The 20,172-nt window shown below is 50.3% G+C and overlaps 6 protein-coding genes across 6 annotated transcripts; 3 read left to right on the plus strand and 3 right to left on the minus strand.

The window, feature by feature from the left end:
- Positions 1-3,000: 3,000 nt before the first annotated feature.
- On the minus strand, positions 3,001-7,072 carry PC9H_010843 (uncharacterized protein; the record flags this gene model as incomplete). The annotated part of the gene is made up of 4 exons (XM_036780336.1): positions 3,001-5,383; positions 5,435-6,509; positions 6,622-6,955; positions 7,016-7,072. 4 exons carry the CDS (start codon positions 7,070-7,072, stop codon positions 3,001-3,003), a joined length of 3,849 nt encoding a protein of 1,282 aa, XP_036627719.1.
- Positions 7,073-7,403: 331 nt separating this feature from the next.
- PC9H_010844 (uncharacterized protein) lies at positions 7,404-8,489 on the minus strand (the record flags this gene model as incomplete). Its single annotated transcript, XM_036780337.1, has 4 exons — positions 7,404-7,955; positions 8,012-8,160; positions 8,238-8,301; positions 8,358-8,489. 4 exons carry the CDS (start codon positions 8,487-8,489, stop codon positions 7,404-7,406), a joined length of 897 nt encoding a protein of 298 aa, XP_036627720.1.
- A 131-nt stretch (positions 8,490-8,620) lies between these two features.
- On the plus strand, positions 8,621-9,780 carry POR1 (Mitochondrial porin; the record flags this gene model as incomplete). The annotated part of the gene is made up of 6 exons (XM_036780338.1): positions 8,621-8,656; positions 8,720-9,094; positions 9,151-9,431; positions 9,480-9,541; positions 9,597-9,697; positions 9,751-9,780. The coding sequence occupies 6 exons, from the start codon at positions 8,621-8,623 to the stop codon at positions 9,778-9,780; spliced, it is 885 nt and encodes a 294-aa protein (XP_036627721.1).
- A 4,696-nt stretch (positions 9,781-14,476) lies between these two features.
- Positions 14,477-15,451, plus strand: PC9H_010846 (uncharacterized protein; the record flags this gene model as incomplete). The annotated part of the gene is made up of 1 exon (XM_036780339.1): positions 14,477-15,451. One exon carries the CDS (start codon positions 14,477-14,479, stop codon positions 15,449-15,451), a length of 975 nt encoding a protein of 324 aa, XP_036627722.1.
- A 933-nt stretch (positions 15,452-16,384) lies between these two features.
- Positions 16,385-16,988, minus strand: COF1 (cofilin; the record flags this gene model as incomplete). Its single annotated transcript, XM_036780340.1, has 4 exons — positions 16,385-16,413; positions 16,465-16,595; positions 16,681-16,934; positions 16,986-16,988. The coding sequence occupies 4 exons, from the start codon at positions 16,986-16,988 to the stop codon at positions 16,385-16,387; spliced, it is 417 nt and encodes a 138-aa protein (XP_036627723.1).
- Positions 16,989-17,173: 185 nt separating this feature from the next.
- PC9H_010848 (uncharacterized protein) lies at positions 17,174-19,930 on the plus strand (the record flags this gene model as incomplete). Its single annotated transcript, XM_036780341.1, has 17 exons — positions 17,174-17,229; positions 17,282-17,372; positions 17,458-17,599; positions 17,660-17,738; positions 17,786-17,902; positions 17,960-18,017; positions 18,068-18,130; positions 18,211-18,310; positions 18,365-18,462; positions 18,513-18,743; positions 18,792-18,868; positions 18,919-19,024; positions 19,072-19,278; positions 19,326-19,472; positions 19,526-19,606; positions 19,663-19,734; positions 19,784-19,930. 17 exons carry the CDS (start codon positions 17,174-17,176, stop codon positions 19,928-19,930), a joined length of 1,872 nt encoding a protein of 623 aa, XP_036627724.1.
- Between the last annotated feature and the right edge of the window lie 242 nt (positions 19,931-20,172).

A 20,172-nucleotide genomic window follows, 5' to 3' on the forward strand; every position in this document is an offset into this window, starting at 1 on the left:
TGTAGTTACTACGACCGAACTCATTACTGTTTCGTGAACGCGCGGACGCCGCGTGTTCCTTAGTATATAGTCCTGTATCGTACATACAGCTACCTTAGTTCGAATATTAGTTCCTTCTCTGCACTCGCATCTCGCCCCTCTAGTGGGTTCTCCCCCCGTCGCACCCCTTCGCCTCCGCCCGTACCCTCGGTACCCGCGTAGGACTCCTCCCGGAAATACAGGGCACGCAAGAGTGTGGGAGGCGCAGCCAGTAGCTGAAGCCAAGCCCGTACGTCCTCGTTTCCCCCGTTCCCCCACGCGTCTACGTGGAACCGCGCACCCGCGGGTCCGCGTATCCCGAGCCCCCCTGCGAGTGTGGCTCTTAACACCACGTCCAATGACTCCGGAGTCTTCCCGCACTTTGGACACTTCGGACTTGCTCAGACTTGCTCGGACTTGCTCGGACTTGTCTGTACACTTAGGGGCTCGTCTGTAAGGGGACACTCCTATTTTCTCTCCTTTCCTTCATCACATGGACTCTTACCTACATTCCCTTCGTTCCCCTTCGTTCCTTTTCACTCCCTTTCCTTCCCACTTCCTCTCTGCCCACTCCTTTTGCATCCAAGCCGCGTCCGGTGACTCTGGAGTCTTCCCGCACTTCGAACACTTTGGACTCGCTCAGACTCGTCTATACTCTTCGGGGCTCGTCTGGGTTACCCCTATCCTCTTTCCCCACTTCATTACTCTTTGCCCTTACTTCCCCAAGTTGCTGGCACGGCTCCTGTGCATTTACCCTCCACTTCATTATCACATGTTTCCTTGTACCTTGTGATATTCGCTCGGACTTGTGGCTGGTGTACTGTACAGTTATCCTGCATTCCTCTCACGCTACTACAGTATATACTTTGCTTCCTAGCATGGAGAATCCTTATCCTGTTCTCTTTGGATTCTTCCTCTGCTAGGTGAGCAGCTCTCTCATGTATTGTAGCTAGTCCTATCCATATCTTTGGATTCTCCCTCTGCTAGGCCTGTGCTGTCAGCCATCTTGAGGTTGCCCTTACAACTGTGGCCCACTCTGTGTTTGTGAGAAGAGAAGGCAGGTGATCTCCTGTTTGCAGAAGTTTCAATAAATAAAAGATACTCGCTACTTTCACCTTTTTTCACTGCTTTCGGACAGTGTCTAAGGCCCAAACGGTATTGAAGAGGTGGGAATGGTACGGTAGTCGGAGATAAGACCTTTGAGTCTTCTGATGAATTTTTAGATGCAAAATTTACGATCACTTCAATCGAGGGCACCCAGTTGACTGGGATAGAATTCCGTAGAATCCAGGAACCTTGGCGCTCCTTGGTCCATTTCCCTCGTGAGAACCTGCCACATTGGTAGTCACATGGCCTGTGGCAATCAATCCTGTGCGCCATCTTCCGACCAAACCTTCGTGCTCGCCATTCTAGACAGCGAGCTCAAGTTCTTTGTCAGATTTAAGTATTTGAGCCTGCGTCTTTTGCTTAAAATCATGATAAAATTGATAGAAAGTGGATAGATACTCAGAGCTGATAAAAAGTAGCCACAAAGCGAAGTATGTCCAAACAATGTTTGAAATAATAATGAAAATAAAAGAATCTGAGGGATTATATCATAGAATATTAATGCATGGGTGATTCAGAGGCTGTGGTAGTTGCACCATATTCCTGCTTTGTGCATTTAATGTCAAATCATCAAGTTTTCCAGCATGTTCTACTTACATGATGGTCCATTCACTAGAGTATACATACAGAAACATAATTTGAATTTACTAGCAAAAACTTGAATCCTTAGGCTCAATATTGACTGATATCTTGAGCTCGCTGGCTGAGACAGTGAGTACGACGTCGCGATCGATGGGCGGGCAGTCAGCTACCCTTGATGGACCCTTCCGCAATCAGACGGGATGGCGATGTGGTCCACCCGTTTAGGACATCCCCATCAAGGGACTTGACAGAAGAGGATAGCAGCCAGCGCTAATCACGTCAGCGGCACTCCTGCCTAGCCAATCCCATTCTACCATTTTCTCCCGTGGAATTTCTACCCCAGTGAATTCGGATTTCTGCTTCACTGGCTATGAGAGGTAAACTCGAGATGTGCTCGGAATGCTGGCTTGTCCTCAAATATTTTCCTAGACATTCGTACAGTACTGATACGGTCTTGCAAAGTCAGTCGAGAAAGTATAAAACCTCAACCAACATCTACTACCCCACCCAATCGCCTCCTCCAAATTGAACGAATCCACAAGCGTTATGTGCTACATTCTTTGTATCGGTACAATCTATGCCTGTGGTCATCACATTATTCATCAACGCCAGAAGGTTCGCCGCCTTGGTAGCTAAGGACCCGTTAATTTACTCAACATGACGAACTATGGGCAGTTGGACTGTCATACTATCAATTGTGCCTTCAGCCAACGGCATGGGTTCGGGTTCGGCGACCATCCGTGCCAGACCACATGTGCGCAAAGGTGTGCGAGTAACCTCTGGGTTACTAGTCGCCATATCTCACGTTAGCAGCCTTCAAGACGAGCAGTCATACACAAACAAAGCCGTTGCGGGGCCCTGCGAAAGTTGTGTACCTGCTAGCCACGTTGGACAAAAGTGAGCCCTTCGGGGGCCCCGCATTGTGTTTGTGCTAAATTAGTTAGCCTTCCGGCCCGCGACTTGTAAAGCAAAATATGAGTGTGGAATATGGATGTTGGACATTTGAAGTACATACCGCTCCGTAAGGTTTCCCACCACTTGCTAAGAAGAAGCGTACCCTCGAGCGGCTCCGCAATACTCTTCGGTTTGAGAAAGCACTCGACGCCGTGAGAGGTATTGGTGTTGTCATATACTTAGCGCCCCATAATGGTGGCCGCGGGATACCCATCTATCTTCGTTCGTGACGAAGATATCTAAAGTCCCGAAACGTGAATAAAGATTTATGCCGAAATAGTACAGTTATGATGGAAGGAACAAATGTGACCATACTTTACAATCCGAGTCGTTATATTGCTAGAGCGACATACTAACAATTCCAAGGGATATTACCGAGCCGCGGCGTGATAGAGAGAGCGGTTTGGGTTCGATATCCACCGTAGGCCCTTGTTCTGTATCAGGAGCCGCGATCGCGCCGTCTATTTCCTTATCAAAGACGGACATCTGTTTTGAACTTCGTCGAGGTGGGGGGGACAATGGTGTTGCTTCTTGGAGTTGATCCGGAGGTAAGGAGACAACGTTACGCGGGACAGTATTAGGAAGAGTTGGCGTTAAGGGCGTGTACATTAGTGGATCGTCAAACTCGTTTTGTAAAAGCGTGATCTTCTCTGCTATGGGTGTAGCCGGTTGCGAATTAGATATATGGAGAGGTGGGACAGAAGCTGTCATCGATGTTATTATCGATGGAGGACTACCATTGAGAACTGCTTGGGACTGTGTTGGGGTGCTACGAATACGCAGTCGCTCTTTGATTGACGTGTGGCGTGCTGGCGGTGAAGACGAACCACCAATGGGCGTTGGAGGAAGTGGCCCTAAAGGTGGCGGGAAGGGGGGCGCGACCGAAATAGAAAGAGGAGAAGAAGGTATCGAGTACAATTCGGACGAAGCACGCCCACTCCCAACCGATGCCGTGCGACGATGACTTCGGCTAGATGGTGTCCGTACTTCGTCTGGACGAGGTGGTAAAGCAGTGGGTGGCGGGGGTGCTGGAGCTGTTCGTGAGATCCTGAAAGCTCGTTGAGCCACAGCATCTCTGAATGACGACTTGGTGGGAGGTGGGGTCGACGGCTTAGATACACCTTGATCAGGGGCAGGAGGTAGGGCGGAAGTCGGCGCTGGCCGAGGAGGGGGCATAGATGCCCTATGTGTATTGGCCACACGCGATATCGCACCCGTAAGGTATGAGTACCCTTGGGAAGGGCTACTCGACATATTAACGCTAGTAGCGGATGAAGTCGATGCTCGTTTTGAGTTTGAGAACGTGGGCAACCCCGAAACGACGCTCCGTTCGCTTGCTACAGAGTGATTAGAGGTCCGACTTGGTGGTCGATCGACGGTGCCACCTGCTGCATACGGATGCACCCTAGTATTCGTAGAGAATGAGGAAGAAGCAGAACCATGGGATGGTGCGTGCGGCATTGATGGCGGGGAGGGTACATTCAGCATCGAACTACCTTGTCGTGACCATCTTGAACTCCGCTTCGTACTCGTGCTTGAGCGTTCTACGTTTAGGCCAGTTTCACCGGTAGAGGCGAGGGTTGAAACGGATTGGAGAGATGGGGCCCGCTGTCTCTGCTCGGGAGTACCCAATGAGTGTCCACTGACAGTAGGACTAGAATCAGGCAGGACTTGAGTACCCGATCGATCCTGAGTCGAAAACCCCCCGAGACCGAAACTACCTGCAACAGAGCTATTGCCGTTCACATGATGATACAGTCGGGCGTGGTCTGTTATTGTTTCTGGCGGGTTCATCGCGCCGGCAGTCCACCGTTTCCTTGGTGGAGGGTTCAGCGATGGGGATCCGACAGACAAGGACTTCGTGGATCTGTCTTTACTTGAAGTAGCACGAGAGGGATTGTCTTGTGCACGCCACCCTATGGTTTGACGTTCTGCGTGTGGAACGATCTTGCGCTCTAATTCCTGGTCTGCAGAAGGTCTTATCATAGGTGATGCACCATTAAACACAGGACCCCCGGAGAATGGCAACATTGTATGATGTCTTTGGGGCGTAGCATGACCCGACGAAGACCCTAATCGCACGGTGCGTCCGTCTGGAGATTTGAGCATGTTCATCAGACTGTTGCCCATACTAGCGAAGGAGCCGTCGCCCGATTCTCGTTCCTCGACACTTGGTCCTATGACAATTTTGTCACCTTTCAAGCTCTCTCTCTCTAGGTCGAACGAAGTAGCGTGCGAGGCACGAGAGGGCGAACGAGGGCGGTTGAAGAGACCCTTGAGGGCGGTTACTGCGTTCCCGGAAACTAACGATATACGTCCCGAACCGGGCGTCGTGGTCTGAGATCGTATAGACTGTGATGAAACAGACGCTACATCATTAGTGCCGCTATTCTTGGAGTTGTATGTTCCCTTCCTAGACTCGTCATAGTAGCCCTTGCGAGGTGAGTCCTGTTCGGCGGTGGATGCGAAGGTTGTGCCGGTGGCTGGCGGGGTAGTTGGAGTGGAAGGGAGTGGAGAGGAATAAATTGGAGGGGAGGCGACGAAGGATGGTGAATGCAGAGGTGGCTGGACCTTGTCGAGGGGGGGTAGAATGGGGCGGAAAGAATCTGGGGGTGATGAAATGATGCCTTGTCTGCGCATCGTCAATTGAACATCCATGTCCCCTCGTGGCTCGCGGCTTATAAGCGACGGAGTCATAGGGGATATTCCAGCGCGTACAGTTCTGCATCACATTAGCGTAAGGTCAATGGAATAGTACAAAAGGCCAACGAACCTTTGTCCTAGGATCGCACTCTTGATGCCACTAATCCATTTCTGTGTCTCCGCTGGGTCCGTGATTTGCAAGAACCACATGGTTTTCCCGCCTTCCTCATAATTCAGCTCCTTCTTCAAAGCCCCCACATCGATGCCGCCGACCTTGACTACCTGCCTTCTACCAGCTACTTCTTCTTCTGCAACGAAGACAACACTCTCCTCATTGATTTCTAGCCGTTCGAGCTCTTTCTCCTCCAACCCGGATGACTTGAACAGATGAAGGTACGATGGACAAGGCGAAGGTCTTGATGATGAAGTGAAGGTTGTTGGGGAGGACAGAATCATATAGCGGGATTTCCAACTTTTGGATAACGCGAATATCCGTAATGAAGTTGACGGGTAATACTTCGGGAGTATGGACGAATCTTGCGAAAATTGCGATAACGCGGAAGGAGTCGATGGGAAGGAAGGGAACGAGGCGGGCGTCGTCGAGTTGTTGCGCGAATGAGACATCATAGAGCCTGAACGATACCGTGCTTTGGTAACGCTAATTGAACTACCGTTGAGGATATTGCTGATACTGGCCTGCGTAATTGATTGTACGTCTTCCTCTGCGGCGGACGCATCGTCATGGCTATGACCCTTCTCGTTGTCACCTTCATCCTCATCTAACGCATCGCTGCTCTCACGCATGGCGTTGCTGTTGTCCAGAAATGCAGGGCCCAAGATAGCCCTAGCAGCATCTTCCTTGAGCTTCTCTCGTTCCTCGACTTCCTCATCCCGACGCGGTGCGCTGATCTCTATGACCTCAGGAAGTATAACGGAGGGGACGTAGGGTTGTGGCAATATTGTGGGTCCTTGCGAAGTCTTCGTACGCCGCCGGCCGAGCTTGAAACTACCGAGGGCATCGGAGGCAGCGCCAAAGATGGTTCCCCTTGTGCGCTGCAGTAAGCTGGGCGGCGAATACGACGAAGGAGCACCGCTCGTCCCCGCTGTTGATGGACGCGATTGACTGTATGCGGTTGAATGCGTAGGTATATGGAGGACGTTTGACTCGTAGGAGGTGAACGAAGTAGAAGCATTGAAGTCTGCGTCTGTATATCTTTGTCAGTAGCACGAATGGTGGGTTAAGAAAGAGCTAATCCGTGCATATACTGCTCGGGAATGATTGTGGTGATGCCGAACGGCGATGAATCAAAGGCGTACCTGTTTCCGGGCTATTACTGCTACTCCCATTGGATGTTTTGCCATTGAAGAAGTCCCTTTCCTTCCCCTTGGACTCTGGAGGGTGGCCAAGCGACGTAGATGCTCTTCGGGTACGGTTCAGTATGGTATGACCGGTCTCCTTTGGTGACTTGGAATTTGCCACCAGAGGCTTCGGATTGAGTAGCGTCGCACGGAGGGCCGACTCAGGCTGTGTGTTGCGCCGAAACGGAAGGAGAGCGCCACTTTTTGGCGAAATAGCACCCCGCTCAGCGGTGGTAGTGGCCATCTGAGAGGTAGAGGTGGTGGTGGTGGTGTACTGGATATGGGGGAAGGCCTGCAATGGAGGGGATCAGGAAAACAGCGCTTCGACGTGACGGTCAGATCAAAACCTCACTTTTCCATCAACGGCCGGTGCTCTGGATGTCTCCGTCTGGGACATGGACGAGCTCATCGCCACTGACTTCTCAAGCAAGCCGCGACCTCCTCATGTCGTGTTTGTACCTTTTCATTTGGCAATGTGCCTAAATCCCCTTGCGGCGTGGGGACCCTGCAGCTTCATGAAGCGCTGGTCACTTGCTGACTTGGTTGCCATCGGGAAAGACTTGGGATGACTGATACTATCTTACAGCCAACTGACTTGGGAACAAGGTAACGGGCGATGATACTGATAGCTAGAATCCGCGTGACAAGAAGAATTGGGGACAGAAAAGTAAGAAAGAACATTCGAAAAAATCCAGGTGATCCATGTCTACAAAAAAACCCTCCCATGCACATATACGACTCTAACCACCGAAAGGTTTCCTTTTGAATGTGCCATATGGCCCGAGCGATCGCGCGGCCTGTCGTTGACCTCGAGACGGATCGTGGAGATGCTCTGAACTGCCTGTAAAGCCCTGTCCTTGATCGTGTAGCGCTTCATTGCTGCCATTGGAATCGTGGTCGGATCGGGTTTGTCGTCGCTGAAGCGGTGTCACTATTCCCAGCATCCTGCGTAATTCCTCGTTCTCTTTTTCCAGTCGAGCGAGTTCGATGTCCCTTTCCAGGGATTGCTCGGCAAATACGGCTGCCCTCCAAGGTTCCCGATCCTCTAGGTCAACGTCCGCTCCAATGCCAGGCTCAGCGAGGGATATAGTGGGGGCTTGGGATGGAAGAGGGGTGCTCGGTTCGCCACATTGCATCTTCAAGACTTGTCTTAGAACATGGGACAAACGTGCAAGGGACTCTGATATTGTGGTGCTATTAGCCAGCTCACGCTTTGAATTCTCTTCTTCAAGAAGCAGTAGTTTCGTTTCATAGTCTCTAATCAGCGAGAGTTCCCGTTCCTGCACATCTTTCTGTGTCGACCACCACAGATGTTAGTCCGAAATCGAGGTTAGGGAAAGCCACGTACAGCACGGTTACGGAATTTGCCCATCAAGGACTCGAGTGTTGTTTCGAAGTCTTTGATAAGTGAATTGAGCTGCTTGTTGTCATACTGAAGGCCTTGGTTCTCCAGTGATATCCCTGCGTTCATCCGAGACAACTCGGCATCATACGCTTCTGTATCCCACACAAATTTCTTGTAAGTTGGGCGTTATGATTGACATCTAGCAAGCAAGCGATAGGTCGAGACGCACCTTTGGATTTGTCCAAATTAAACCGTCGAAGTACAAATCCCGTCTGTGAATGAACCGCCTGCGACTAGAGATCGCGCGTCGTGAGTCACGCGGCATGGACAGGTTTCAGGGCACAAATACCTTCAAATCGTTCGCCTTTGTATGCAATTCATGGGCAATATTGCGATTTTGGTTCTGCTGTTCCCCAATCTCGGTCAAGAGCCCCCATAACTGATGCATAGGGTCTTGGTCGACATGGTCTGGGATGATCATCAGTATGCTGTAACCTTAACCCTAGCTCTTTGATCAACGTGCGCGCCACCCTTTCCCACGGTCCAGCTCCCCAAAATTCCTGCGAGTTCCGCTTTTTCGTCACCAACCAACCTTTACCTCCGATTTCTACCATGTCTCTCCCTCAGCCCGTTCCCCCATCCTGGAAGGTCAGTGGTGTCGTCGCGGTCGTGAACGACGAATATTTACCCATTTTACTGTCTTTTGTATAGGACCTCGGCAAGTCTTCCAATGACTTGCTTGGAAAGGACTACCACTTCTCCGGAACCTCACTTGAGGTGAAAACGAAGACCCCTTCCAATGTCACCTTCAAGGTTGCTGGCTCGCAGAACTCGCAGTCGAACGCTATCAACGGCGATATCGAGACGAAGTACACCAACCGCAAGCACGGTCTTACCTTCACTCAGGCTTGGACGACCGCGAACGCGCTCCGTTCCCAAGTTGAGGTAGAAAACACCATTGCAAACGGACTCAAGCTCGACCTCGCCACCACTCTTTTCCCTGATAAGGGAAGCAAGAGCGCCATTTTGAACGCGGCTTACAAGCAAAGTGGAGTCCACGGACGGGCAACCGTTGACATTCTCAAGGTTAGGATTCATGTGTTTCTATATGCTTTCTGATGTTCATTTTGGGAATTGTGCAGGGTCCCACTTTCACTGCTGATGCTGTTCTTGGCCGTGACGGCTTCCTCGTGGGCGGCGAAGCTGCCTACAACGTAACCGAAGGCAAAGTCACCCGATTCGCTACCGCTGTCGGTTACAATGCTCCCGAATATGCTATCACCCTGCACGGTCTCAATAACCTCAACACCTTCTCCGCCAGCTACTACCATCGCGTCAGCGTTGATGTTGAAGCTGGGGCTAAGGCCGTATACGACACCAAGGCCACTCACGGTGGCGTCGCCATTGAGGTTGGAACGAAGGCGTCAGTAGTGCTGCTTATTATACTCACGCCGATCTGACTCTATATTAGCTATCTTGACTCGGCTGCTTTTGTGAAGGCAAAGATCAACAACGCTGGTGTTATTGCTTTGGGTATGTATTTTTCGGCCCCATCCGTAGGAACATATGTTTTACATGCGGCATACAGGCTATACTCAGACCTTGCGTCCTGGTGTCAAGGCTTCCTTCGGCCTTGCTCTTGACACTCAAAAGCTCAACGAGGTCTCCCCGGCCGGTCCGTCGCATAAGGTTCGCCCCTTTGTAAAGTCTTCACACCCATAATTCAATCTCTTTCCCTATAGGTTGGTGCTAGCTTCACGTTCGAATCATGATTTGGGGGTGTACTATTTGTGATTTTGAACTTCTTAATGCAATCAACACGTTCTACGACTTGTTCCCAACTTCCTGCTTCTTTCCATTCCCGCGTTAAGTAGTTCAAATCCGCGCGCACCAGGCCGGTTGGTGGCGATGGTCTACAATGGTTTGATCAGATGGCTACAGCGTTTTAGAATGCTTCGCAATGGGTTAGTGATAGTCTCCTGCCTGTGAAGCAAGTTGTGCCCCCACTTCTCCACAAGCACAGGGATGTTTCGCCTTCGATCCCATTGATCTCCGTCCCACCATGCAGAGTTCCCGGTTCACTACGTTCTCACGATCGCCGCCAGGACCTTGGAAGAAAGAACATCTGTTACCTTCTGTGACGAGACAGTTGGTATCGGAAGTGCCCTTCTGGCATCGACTCCTACTTTCCGGAAAGGTGGGCGCAGTGAGCCATACACCTTCTACCGCCACGTCAAGGCCGCAAGCATTCCCATATGAGCCGGACTCCGATATATCACATCTAGAACCAAAAGGCAAAGTTAAGTCTCCACGTCTCCACATCTAACTCACTAAAGGACCGCATCGGAGCCACTGGGCCTCGTTTGTCCCTGCTGCATTGACATTGACAGTCCCTTGCGCCAGGACGTCGGGAACTCATACACATGCAGTCTACATCCAAGAAACGAGCGAACTTCACACTGTGACGGTCACTACCGAGATGTACCCCAAGTCTCTATGACTATGGTGTTGAATTGAGATAGCAAATAGTACTTAATACTTACTACTTATGATTAATGAGAAGTTGGACAAAGGTGAAAGTAGTGAAAGGATACGCAGTTCAAAGGTGCTCAGCTTCAATGTTTGGATGCTTCGTCTCCAGCTCTCGTTACTCCCTGTTTAAAACAATCATGGTGCTCGGAAAAGACTAATGTCACATTGCTGGCGTTGAACGAGATTCTTGAATTTCCCTGCCAGTGAGAGGGGTTTTGGTCACGCCCACGACATTACATGTGTGATAACGTTACACCGTATGTACAACGGGTAGTACAATAGCAATTGCCTGAAAATTTTCCAAGAAAACCGCATTGAGATTTAGCTGAAGACAACGCTACAAAACGCCCGGATCATTTCAGATTCGCGGAGAGGTGATGTCGACCGTGGAAAGGTGAAAACGTGATGCACTGTCGGTCAGCCACACTAATATTAGTGTTCAAACGCCACAAAACATTGGAGTCGCTGCAGTTCGAAAATAATCTGGGTTGGTGGAGAAAATATGCGATGTACGAGTAGGTGTCCGTTTGCGGGTTTCCTGTGGCCTGTGGGCATATAGGCCTGGTTAATCGTGCTGTCAGCGGAGATTATGTGCGGATCCACAAATTCTGGCGGACGTCGTTTACTCGTCTGTAACACCACGAACTTGAGACGGCGTGAGGGTGGCGACTTGACGACTTGGCGATGGCGCAACATTTTCGCCACTGGAAGGTGGGATAACTATAGGCCGAAGATGATTATACGAAGGTGCGCACCAGTTTTTTTGCCTCATGTGACTGGGGTCTGGTATGGGGAGACTTGTTGACAGTCATTTACCGTACAACGCCGTCCTCAACCATCAGACTTTGAGTGTCTGAGAGTTTTGCTAAGGCAAGGGGCTGGCAAAAACCCAACACCGACCAGCCAAGCGTTCGCCACAGAAGCTTCATCGCCGGCATACGTTCAACCAATGGACCGACCATCGCAGACCACGGGTAATGAGGGAAGATACGTGTCGAGCTGAGCAATATGGTCGAATTCATAGTGCACTATGCGCCTGATGCTCGTCGATTGGGTTAGCCACGTGAGCGTCGGCGCTTGAGCAAAGGTGTGGGCGGGAATGTCGAGCCCGCCATCTAGAACGATGGAGCGCCATCAGCCATTGCGGGCGGGCGGGCGTCGGCATGCAGGCCCCGTTTGAGGAATCCCCAAGGCGGCCGTGATGCCGGTGATGCGCTACGATATTGAGTGGGTAGGTGGTGGTGTATCGTTCTGCAACAAAGGTCCTGAAGCTGAAGATCTAAGTGCAAATATAGGAAACTTGGTTGGTCTATCCCTGGTAGCTTCGCTGATCGCTGGTGACCTGTGTCGGCACTGAAGTACTGGAGGTCCTCGTCTCCCTCCCGTCGTCTGGGACTCCGGCGATGGAAGTCGCAATCAATGCACTAATTGAGGGCATATTCAGGCGATTAGCGGCAATAGATCGAGGCGTCTTCGCTGCAGGCCCCGGGAATGATATCGTCGCCCCTCTGCCAATAGAGGAGATCAGAACAAGTCTTTGGAGAAGGAATGTGGTAGAATACCCAACTACCTCTGCCGCCAAATCACAGCCTACTAGTGCACTGCGTTGAAGGTGTTCGTCGTCTATAAGCATGGACTGCGCCCCTCCGCTATCGCCCTCCCTGCCCTCCTTCACCCGTCTCTAGCCTGGCAACCAGTCTAGTCGTCCCGCTTCCGTCTCCGTCTCCCCCCTTTCGTTGTGGCATCGGTTTTGAGCGGTGCTTTCCAGACCTCGAGTAGAATGCCAGATCTTCTCACCAGGCAGATAAAGGCAGTGTCCCCCCGCAAAGTTCGCTGGGGTTGCTACTAGGCTGTCGAGGCTTTTGAAAAAGTCGTCGTACTGTAGATCGTAAAATCCGACCGGTGGTCTCGTCTCTAGGAACATGCGGTGTTGATGGCGTGGTAGACGACTCTTCAGGACCATTGTCAGTGGATGTTGAGAAGGAAGTGTCTGAGTGTTCAACCAGACGCTGACACTCACAACACCATCGACCGCGGCCCCATCTTCCTAGGTCCAGGATAATCATCTAGGACGGGTGCTCTCCAGTCCCACGCGCGACAACGGTGCTGGGCACGACGTCAGATAGAATATTGGGGTGTACGAAAAAACCGCAAGACGCCGAGGGGAAAGGGTACCATATCGGGTGGGAGGGCAGGGGGGTAGCTTCGAACGAGTGCGACAGTATCCCAGCTGGAACGTGGCCCCATGGGTGACACGAGAAGGGGAGGAAAATTAATCGCGCGAAAGAAAGGACCAATCTCTGGGGCAGCCGAGCGGTAAACTGGTACTGTGCATCAAATTCATAATTCCCGCATTGCAGGAAGCATCCAGGGTACGAATTGTGCACAAGTGGTATTTCCATGCGGCGCTGGTCTATCTACTGCAATCCGTTGTGAAAGGTCAGCTGGCGAGGCTGTTTGGGGGTGTCACTGTAACAAACGCGTCTGATGTAAATATGTAGGGACACCTGAGATCAAGCTGTGGTGCAAACACTATGATGACCAGCAGTGGCTCATCACCGGCGCATCTATTCACACCTCCTCGTACCCAATGAAATGCAACGGCAGAACCTATCCATTTTGACTCACGCTCCAGAGTTTTCGAAGCATATTCGGCATCCCAGCATGGCGGAGAACCAAAATTCGTGGAATATTTTCGTCTATATAGGGCCTCCTCTCTGGGCATGTCTATGATTTTCAGCCGGGTGAAGACAAGACGAAACGAAATAGCGACATTAATGGATCTGATACTGATACAAAAAAAAAAAGAAATCCTGTCCACTTATCAATAAGCGCTCGATGTCGTTACACTGGCACCTCGTACTATTCTCAAACTATTCTCCGGAGTCCGTCCGGTACTTGAACTCAAAAGTACATCATCATGGACTCCATAATGGGTGGCAAGTTAATCCATTCTATTGATTTTCTCGTGCTCCGTGAGGCCACTCGTTCAGACGGTCCCGAGCGTCGATACACGGTGCACCTGCACACCCGTTCGAATGTGACAAGTCAATCCCACTGCAATCTGTCGGGCGGGTCACAGCTGACCGAAATAAGTCTCTTACATAAACTTAATCTATCCTCAACATTCTAGAGATCTTCTCCACACTTCGCCACTCTCGCTTGGGAACGCACTCTTGGAGCTGTTCTCCATCACGGCATATGGCTTACAAAAACGAGGTTCCCGCTCTGTTCATTGACCTGGCCGTGAACCACGACGGAAGCCTTGCGAACCAAACAAACTTACATAAACCGTTTACTTCTTGGTATACAACGTGTACGCCACTTTATTTATTCATTAAGGGGCGATTGCCTATCTCATCGCCACTGTGAGAGTCAAACGCAAGCTTCCGAGAGAGTTACAGTGTACTGGCCGAGGTACGTTTCCTCTTTCCTACAGAACTAGGCTAGGTCTGGAGACAACGTAAACAGGAGGGTGCCTCGTAAGCCGGGAATAACCTTCTCTATCGACAGTCTACACTTTCCCGGAGCGGCTACTTTCTGCTGCACAGTTCTCAGCCTTTCTCTTGACGAGGGGTATTTGAGGTACCTCAGGCCAACGAACCGGAGCCACATGGTCTATCTGATCTGTAGATAGTATAGATTTAACCCCATGCTGCTCAGAGATTGATCTTTGGGCTCCTCAGTTTTCCAGATCTTTGGTTCGTTCCCTCCGTCATGGTCTCGGTCCCTACTACCAAGTCCATCACCTCTTGGTGGTTCCATTTATTACTGAATCCTTTGGCGTGTTGATGTTCTCCGCCTTTCCGCTATGTGCATGTTCCTATCATCCACGGACAGCTCCGGCCTAATGGCTTCTTGAGACATGCCATAAGTAGAAGACAGTACTATAAGAACCCCAAGCTCAAACGCGGGGTATGTCAAAGTCACCCAGCCATGGCTTTACCCGGAGCACCCCCAGAGATATGGTCGGATATCTTCCGTCTTGCTTGCACGGACGGGGGCGAAACAGGTCGCTCTCTCTCCCTTGTCTCACAAGCCTGCTCTGAGTGCTCCAGAACCTTCAAGCTTCGCTCAATTGCTCTCACAGGCATCAGGCAGTTGTCTCGATTCGTAGACATGCTCCAGTCCATCGACCCTTACGACCGCACCACCGAAAACCTCTTCGTTTCAAATTATTCGATGCCCGTCGGTAGCAGCTCGGTAGAGGCGCTGCAGAACATTGAAATGCGAGATTGGCGGAGGCTGACACACTGGACGGCACCGAGTGATGAAGAAGCTAGATGGTCAGAGAAGCTCTCGTGTCTCTTCCGGATCCTCCGCCTCCACCTCCGTAATTTAGCTGTTCACGGCAACGTCCCTCGCACTTGCAACTTGTTCACGATTCAGTTCCCAAATCTCCTCGAACTCTCCATCCACACGCCCGTCGTTAATTTGTTCCCTACACCTTCCCTACCCTTACCCCAACTACGATACCTCAAAATGGCAATATACCCTGTCCAGCCGTTGTCACTTCTCCGTGACCTTCGCGGCCTTACTCCGAAGCTCAAGGGTCTGCTTTTGGCTGTCGTCGAAAAGCATAGCGAATTATACCATCCCGTTCAGGAGGCTCTTCAGCGTGACGTGCTCGGACTCCCCCATTGGGAACTGGAGGAGATCCATATTCAACCATCGATCCCTCTCAAGTCTCTGAACAATGCGGATACGCATCTCCGTAAGATGTCGTCCCTCATATTGTCCCGCACAGTGCCGGGCGTCGATGAGAGCAGAGTCAGCATTGAAAACTTCAAGCCTCGCTGGACGGTCGAAGAAGCTTTGGAAGACTGGTTAGGATCAATCACGGGGCCTGGCGGGCTCTACAAATGGGGGGAGCGTCCAAAACGTAAGCGAGGTTCAAGGTACAGATTCTGAATGTAAAACGAGCAAGACTGCTGCTGCGATCATTTGGTGAGACCTGCGCAGTCGCCGCCCATCGAACTTATACTGATGAATATTAGGTCCCCAACTAGAATTCCGCCTGATGTAGTAATCATTCTCCCGACCTTCTCTGTTTGACGACTCGGAGCTCTGGGCACCACAGGTGCTACGCGTAGGGCTCAATCAGTAACTCCTGTATGGTTCAGTATGATCTGTGTGCATGTATGATTCGAATTCTTGTACTTGTATTTGTGCTCGTGTATGATGTTGAAGAACTAGTCATTCAGGTGCTTCGGCAATAGCAACTCTTTTAGTCCCAAGAGCGATGAAATATTGGTCGCAGAATCAATAGATATTGTGTATGAAATAAATGAGGAGACGTACTGATGCCTATGGTAAATGCAAGTAGGCACGGTGACTGTTGACCAACGGTGACTCGGAGGCGTACTCCGTATCTCACGGTGTCTAAGCCTCAAGGCAAAGGCAACACGTCCCATCCCGTTTCTTCACCTTTTGTACTTTGTATACTTCATAATCATTTGTCGGCAGCGAAGTTTCGGGCAAGGACCAGGCAAACCTCCGATTTTGTGAAATGGTGAGGATTACAGCGAAGCGAACCTACGCCCCGCGTCTCAGAACCACAAAGTTGGAAGTGGTGGTTTTTCTACTATCATTGATCTCTGCGCAGCAAACAAGTTAGCAATCCGGCGACCAATTTCCAATCACGCAACTATTCTACAAAGGCCAGTACATGTCGATTCCGTGGGTGTTCATAAGGTGTCGAAGAAAGACGCACGTTGGTTGCTGAGTTCTTCAGAAGCAGTTACGACAACGCGAATTCCAAGAGAATTTATTCATAGCGTGGCTTAGAAATACCATGATTCAAGATATAGTAGTCCGAGAAGATTGAGAATGGAGGCATTGAAATCACGCCCCACGATTAGCCTTATCCAGCACTTTGGAATTGACGTGAGTAATTAATCTCGAGGCTGTTGTATTTCACTTACCAGCCTCGTAAGCAACCTCGCTATAGTCGGTGCCTTGGATCTCGAGGGCAATGCCGACTAGAGATCGCCGCAACGCGTCCTTTGAGGACGCGAACAGCATCTTGTTCTTGATCTTAGCATCATCGGGAGACCTAATCGCCCCAGATCAGCAACTGTCGCGCGTATTCTATAATTCACCCGGGAAGCTCAAGCATATCGCCAGGGGATTCCACTTACCAAGAGAAGAAAACAATCTTGTTCCTCTTTCCGGCACCTTCCTTCTCGAAGGCAAAGTCGTACACTGCCCAACGGCATTCAGCTTCCGGGAGATCAGCCAGAAAGTCATCGTAGGACTCCGCGTTAGATTGCTTCGTTACGATGATTTCAGTCTTGTCACTGTTGAGATCGAAGATAACGTATTTGGCCTTCTTGCCTAGCTTCAGACCTTGAAATGCTGAAAGGCATTCATCGCTGACACCGACGCCTGAAGACTTACATGCGCGTCAGCTGGGAATCCGAATTTAGTGATTGAGAGCACTCACCATGTTTCCTTGTTGATTGTACTGCGGAAGAAAGAGGTGGTCGCTCGACAGCAAGAGCTTTATACAATCGGAGTGGCTGTGATGATCACGATAATATGATTACCAAAAGTGGTAATCAACCAGTGCACACCACCGGCGTCTAAATCTCATCTTTCGCCACTACGCTTTGGCTAGCAACATTGAGCCCAATGGACACCTTAGAGACGCGTTCACGCGATGTACAGCAGCGGACGTTCTGCAAATGGTATGCCCACAACTTGGTCCATTTCTCTTTGCCGATCTCTCCACACAAACAGGCTCAACACTAAACTTGAAGCCAATGGGTACCCACCAATGACTTCCCTGGTCAAAGATCTGTCGGACGGTGTACGACTCATACAGTTGATGGTATGCCACACTGTCTTATTTCCCATAGCGCCCTCGACTAAAGTTACGCACAGGAAATAATGGGTACTTCATTACCAGTTGACAGCCAAGACGCGCACTGACTCAAATAGGGGATGTTTCTCTCGGGCGGTACAACAGGAACCCGCGGATGCGTGTACAGAAAGCTGAGAATGTGAACAAAGCCTTGGAATTCATTACTTCGAGAGGCGTCAAGTTGACAAACATTGGTCCAGAAGGCACGTACTTGCCGTGTTTTTTACATGTCGCTAATGATAATTTTTGCGCAGATATTATCGATGGCAACCTGAAGTTGATATTAGGCATGATATGGACCTTGATTCTTCGATTTACTATCGCCGACATTAGGTCTGTCCCCCGGGGTTTTGATTGACCAACCACTAAGCGCCCAACAGCGAGGAGGGACTGTCCGCGAAAGAAGGACTATTGCTGTGGTGTCAGCGGAAGACTGAACCGTACAAGGAAGTTGATGTACAAGATTTCTCCCTAAGTTGGTCGGACGGTCTTGCCTTGTTCGTTCCCCCTATTTTTACACCTCCGTTATTTACCTACTGATCAACGCCCAATAGATGCGCCCTCATCCATCGCCACCGGCCAGATCTCCTTGACTACGACAAGCTAGACAAGGTCCGCTAGCTACCAGTTGACCTTGATCAGCTGTCTCAAGTCGTCTTCAGTCAGATAGGTATGCGAATACTCGGTTAGCATTCCAGGTCGCCGCCGAACATTTAGGCATTCCGGTGAGTAGGCTTCTAACCATAGTGTTATCTGCTTGACAATGTAAATTGAAAGCAATGTCCCATGTACCCTTTTTTCTCAGCAACTTCTCGAAGTGGAGGACCTATGTGATTCCAGTCATCCCGACGAACGTAGCGTCATGACTTACATCGCATCCTTCTTCCATGCATTCTCAACGATAGGTTCGTAACCTATGGCTAGTATGTTGGTACACTGATCCTGATGATGTTTGCTAGACCAAGCCGAAACCGTCTCGCGACGAGTGGAGAAATTTGCTGAATTGATGCAATCCGTTTGGGTGTCTCGTAATGACTATGAACGCCGGGCATCAGAAGTCCGTTGCGTCCCAAGTATCAGACTGCGCTGAACTCACACTCCCGCCAGTTTCTTCATGCTTTAGAAGACATCCAGAACCAGTGGTCAGCCAGTCAGTTTGACGGCACCTACGTAGATGCAAAAGAACACTCGAGTTCTTTTGCCGTCTATAAGCAAACCGTGAAGCGAGGTTGGGTGATCGAAAAACAGGATCTTGCGACGCTTTTCGGCAATGTTCAGACAAAGCTCCGGACATACAGGTTGAAGGAATATATACCGCCTCCGAACCTATCTCTCTCTGTAAGTCCCTCTGCTTTCCATTGGTAGCCATTCTGAGAATTGTCGCAGGATATTGACAAGGCGTGGAGTACGTTGTTGGCATCAGAAGCGGGCAGGTCCCGCGCAATAAACGCTCAGATTCGACAGTAGGTCTTGCAAGGTCTTGTTGCAGCAAAATGACGCAATCCCTATGAAGGATTAAAGAAACGCTTCGCAAGCAATTCGCAGATCTGGCAAACAATTTCGAAAGTAGACTGCATGATATTTCCGTTGATCTCGCCCAGATCGAGGGACCGCTGGAGGTATGATCAATGGACAGACGACTGTGCGCTTGACAAATACTGTCTAGGCCCAACAGCAAGATGTCCAGAAAATCCAAGAGCGTCTCGGCGAGTTATCGCAAACCCTCGACGTTGTAGCGAAGGCCGAAGAAGAGTGCAACGCAGCGAATGTCGAAGAGAACGATTATACAGTACTCACCCATCAGGACCTAGTTTTTGAGGTTGAACTTGTCGTACAGTCTATAGCTAAGAAGATGGCGTTCATTGATAATCAGGTAATCACATTGTATTCCTCGTCCCTCTATCTACTAAGGCTCTTTAGATCGTTTCCCGGAACATGACAAACCTGACGCCTGCCCAACTAGAACAATTCGAAAGCACGTTTCGGTACTTCGATAGGGACGAATCCAACACGCTCAGCCAACCTGAAATGGGTGCAGCTCTTGCCAGCCTGAGCATCGTGTATTCTGTGAGTTGTCTTAGTGTTGGTAATGCCTTTCTACAGGGGCTGAAAACGCACAGGAGGAAGATATGGATTATATATACGACCGACTAGTGGAAGAATATGGCGCTGTGACATATGAAGCCTTCATCAATTTTCTGGTTAGTGTAGTGTTCTTTGGCCTCCTTAGGTGTTGCGATTGACGGCGTTCTCACAGGTTGACATCACAGAAGATCAAACCTCATTGGAACAACTTCGTGAATCATTCCGTGGGATCGCGTCCGATAAGGTGGAACAGTTTCGTATCTGGTTTCGATAACTGGCTGACATTCTTGCAGCCGTTTGTTACTGAGCTTGATCTACGGCTGGCACAGCTACCCCCTGGAGCCATTGACTACTTGCGCGAGGTCATGCCAAATACGACAACTGAAGGAGGCGAGCCCGAGTACGATTATGACCGTTGGCTGTACGATGTGTTTGCATAGATGTTTTTATCTATTTGTCATCAAGCGAGGACCTCGTAAACGTTCTAGGGCTCGGACGCTCGAAGTACATCATCGTGGCGCACGACATCCACGTCAATTCCCTATTGCTATGTTCTCGCACCTCGCACGCAGGGGTCCTCACTTGTCACTTCTTATCATCGATTTATGGGTTCTGCGAGCATTCGACGGCCATCTTCTTACGGTACTCTTCGAAAGGACAATCGATTTGTTTTAGACGCGGG

Source organism: Pleurotus ostreatus, assembly GCF_014466165.1.
Source record: "Pleurotus ostreatus strain PC9 chromosome Unknown scaffold_8, whole genome shotgun sequence".
In the NCBI taxonomy this organism is placed as follows: Eukaryota; Fungi; Basidiomycota; class Agaricomycetes; order Agaricales; family Pleurotaceae; genus Pleurotus; species Pleurotus ostreatus.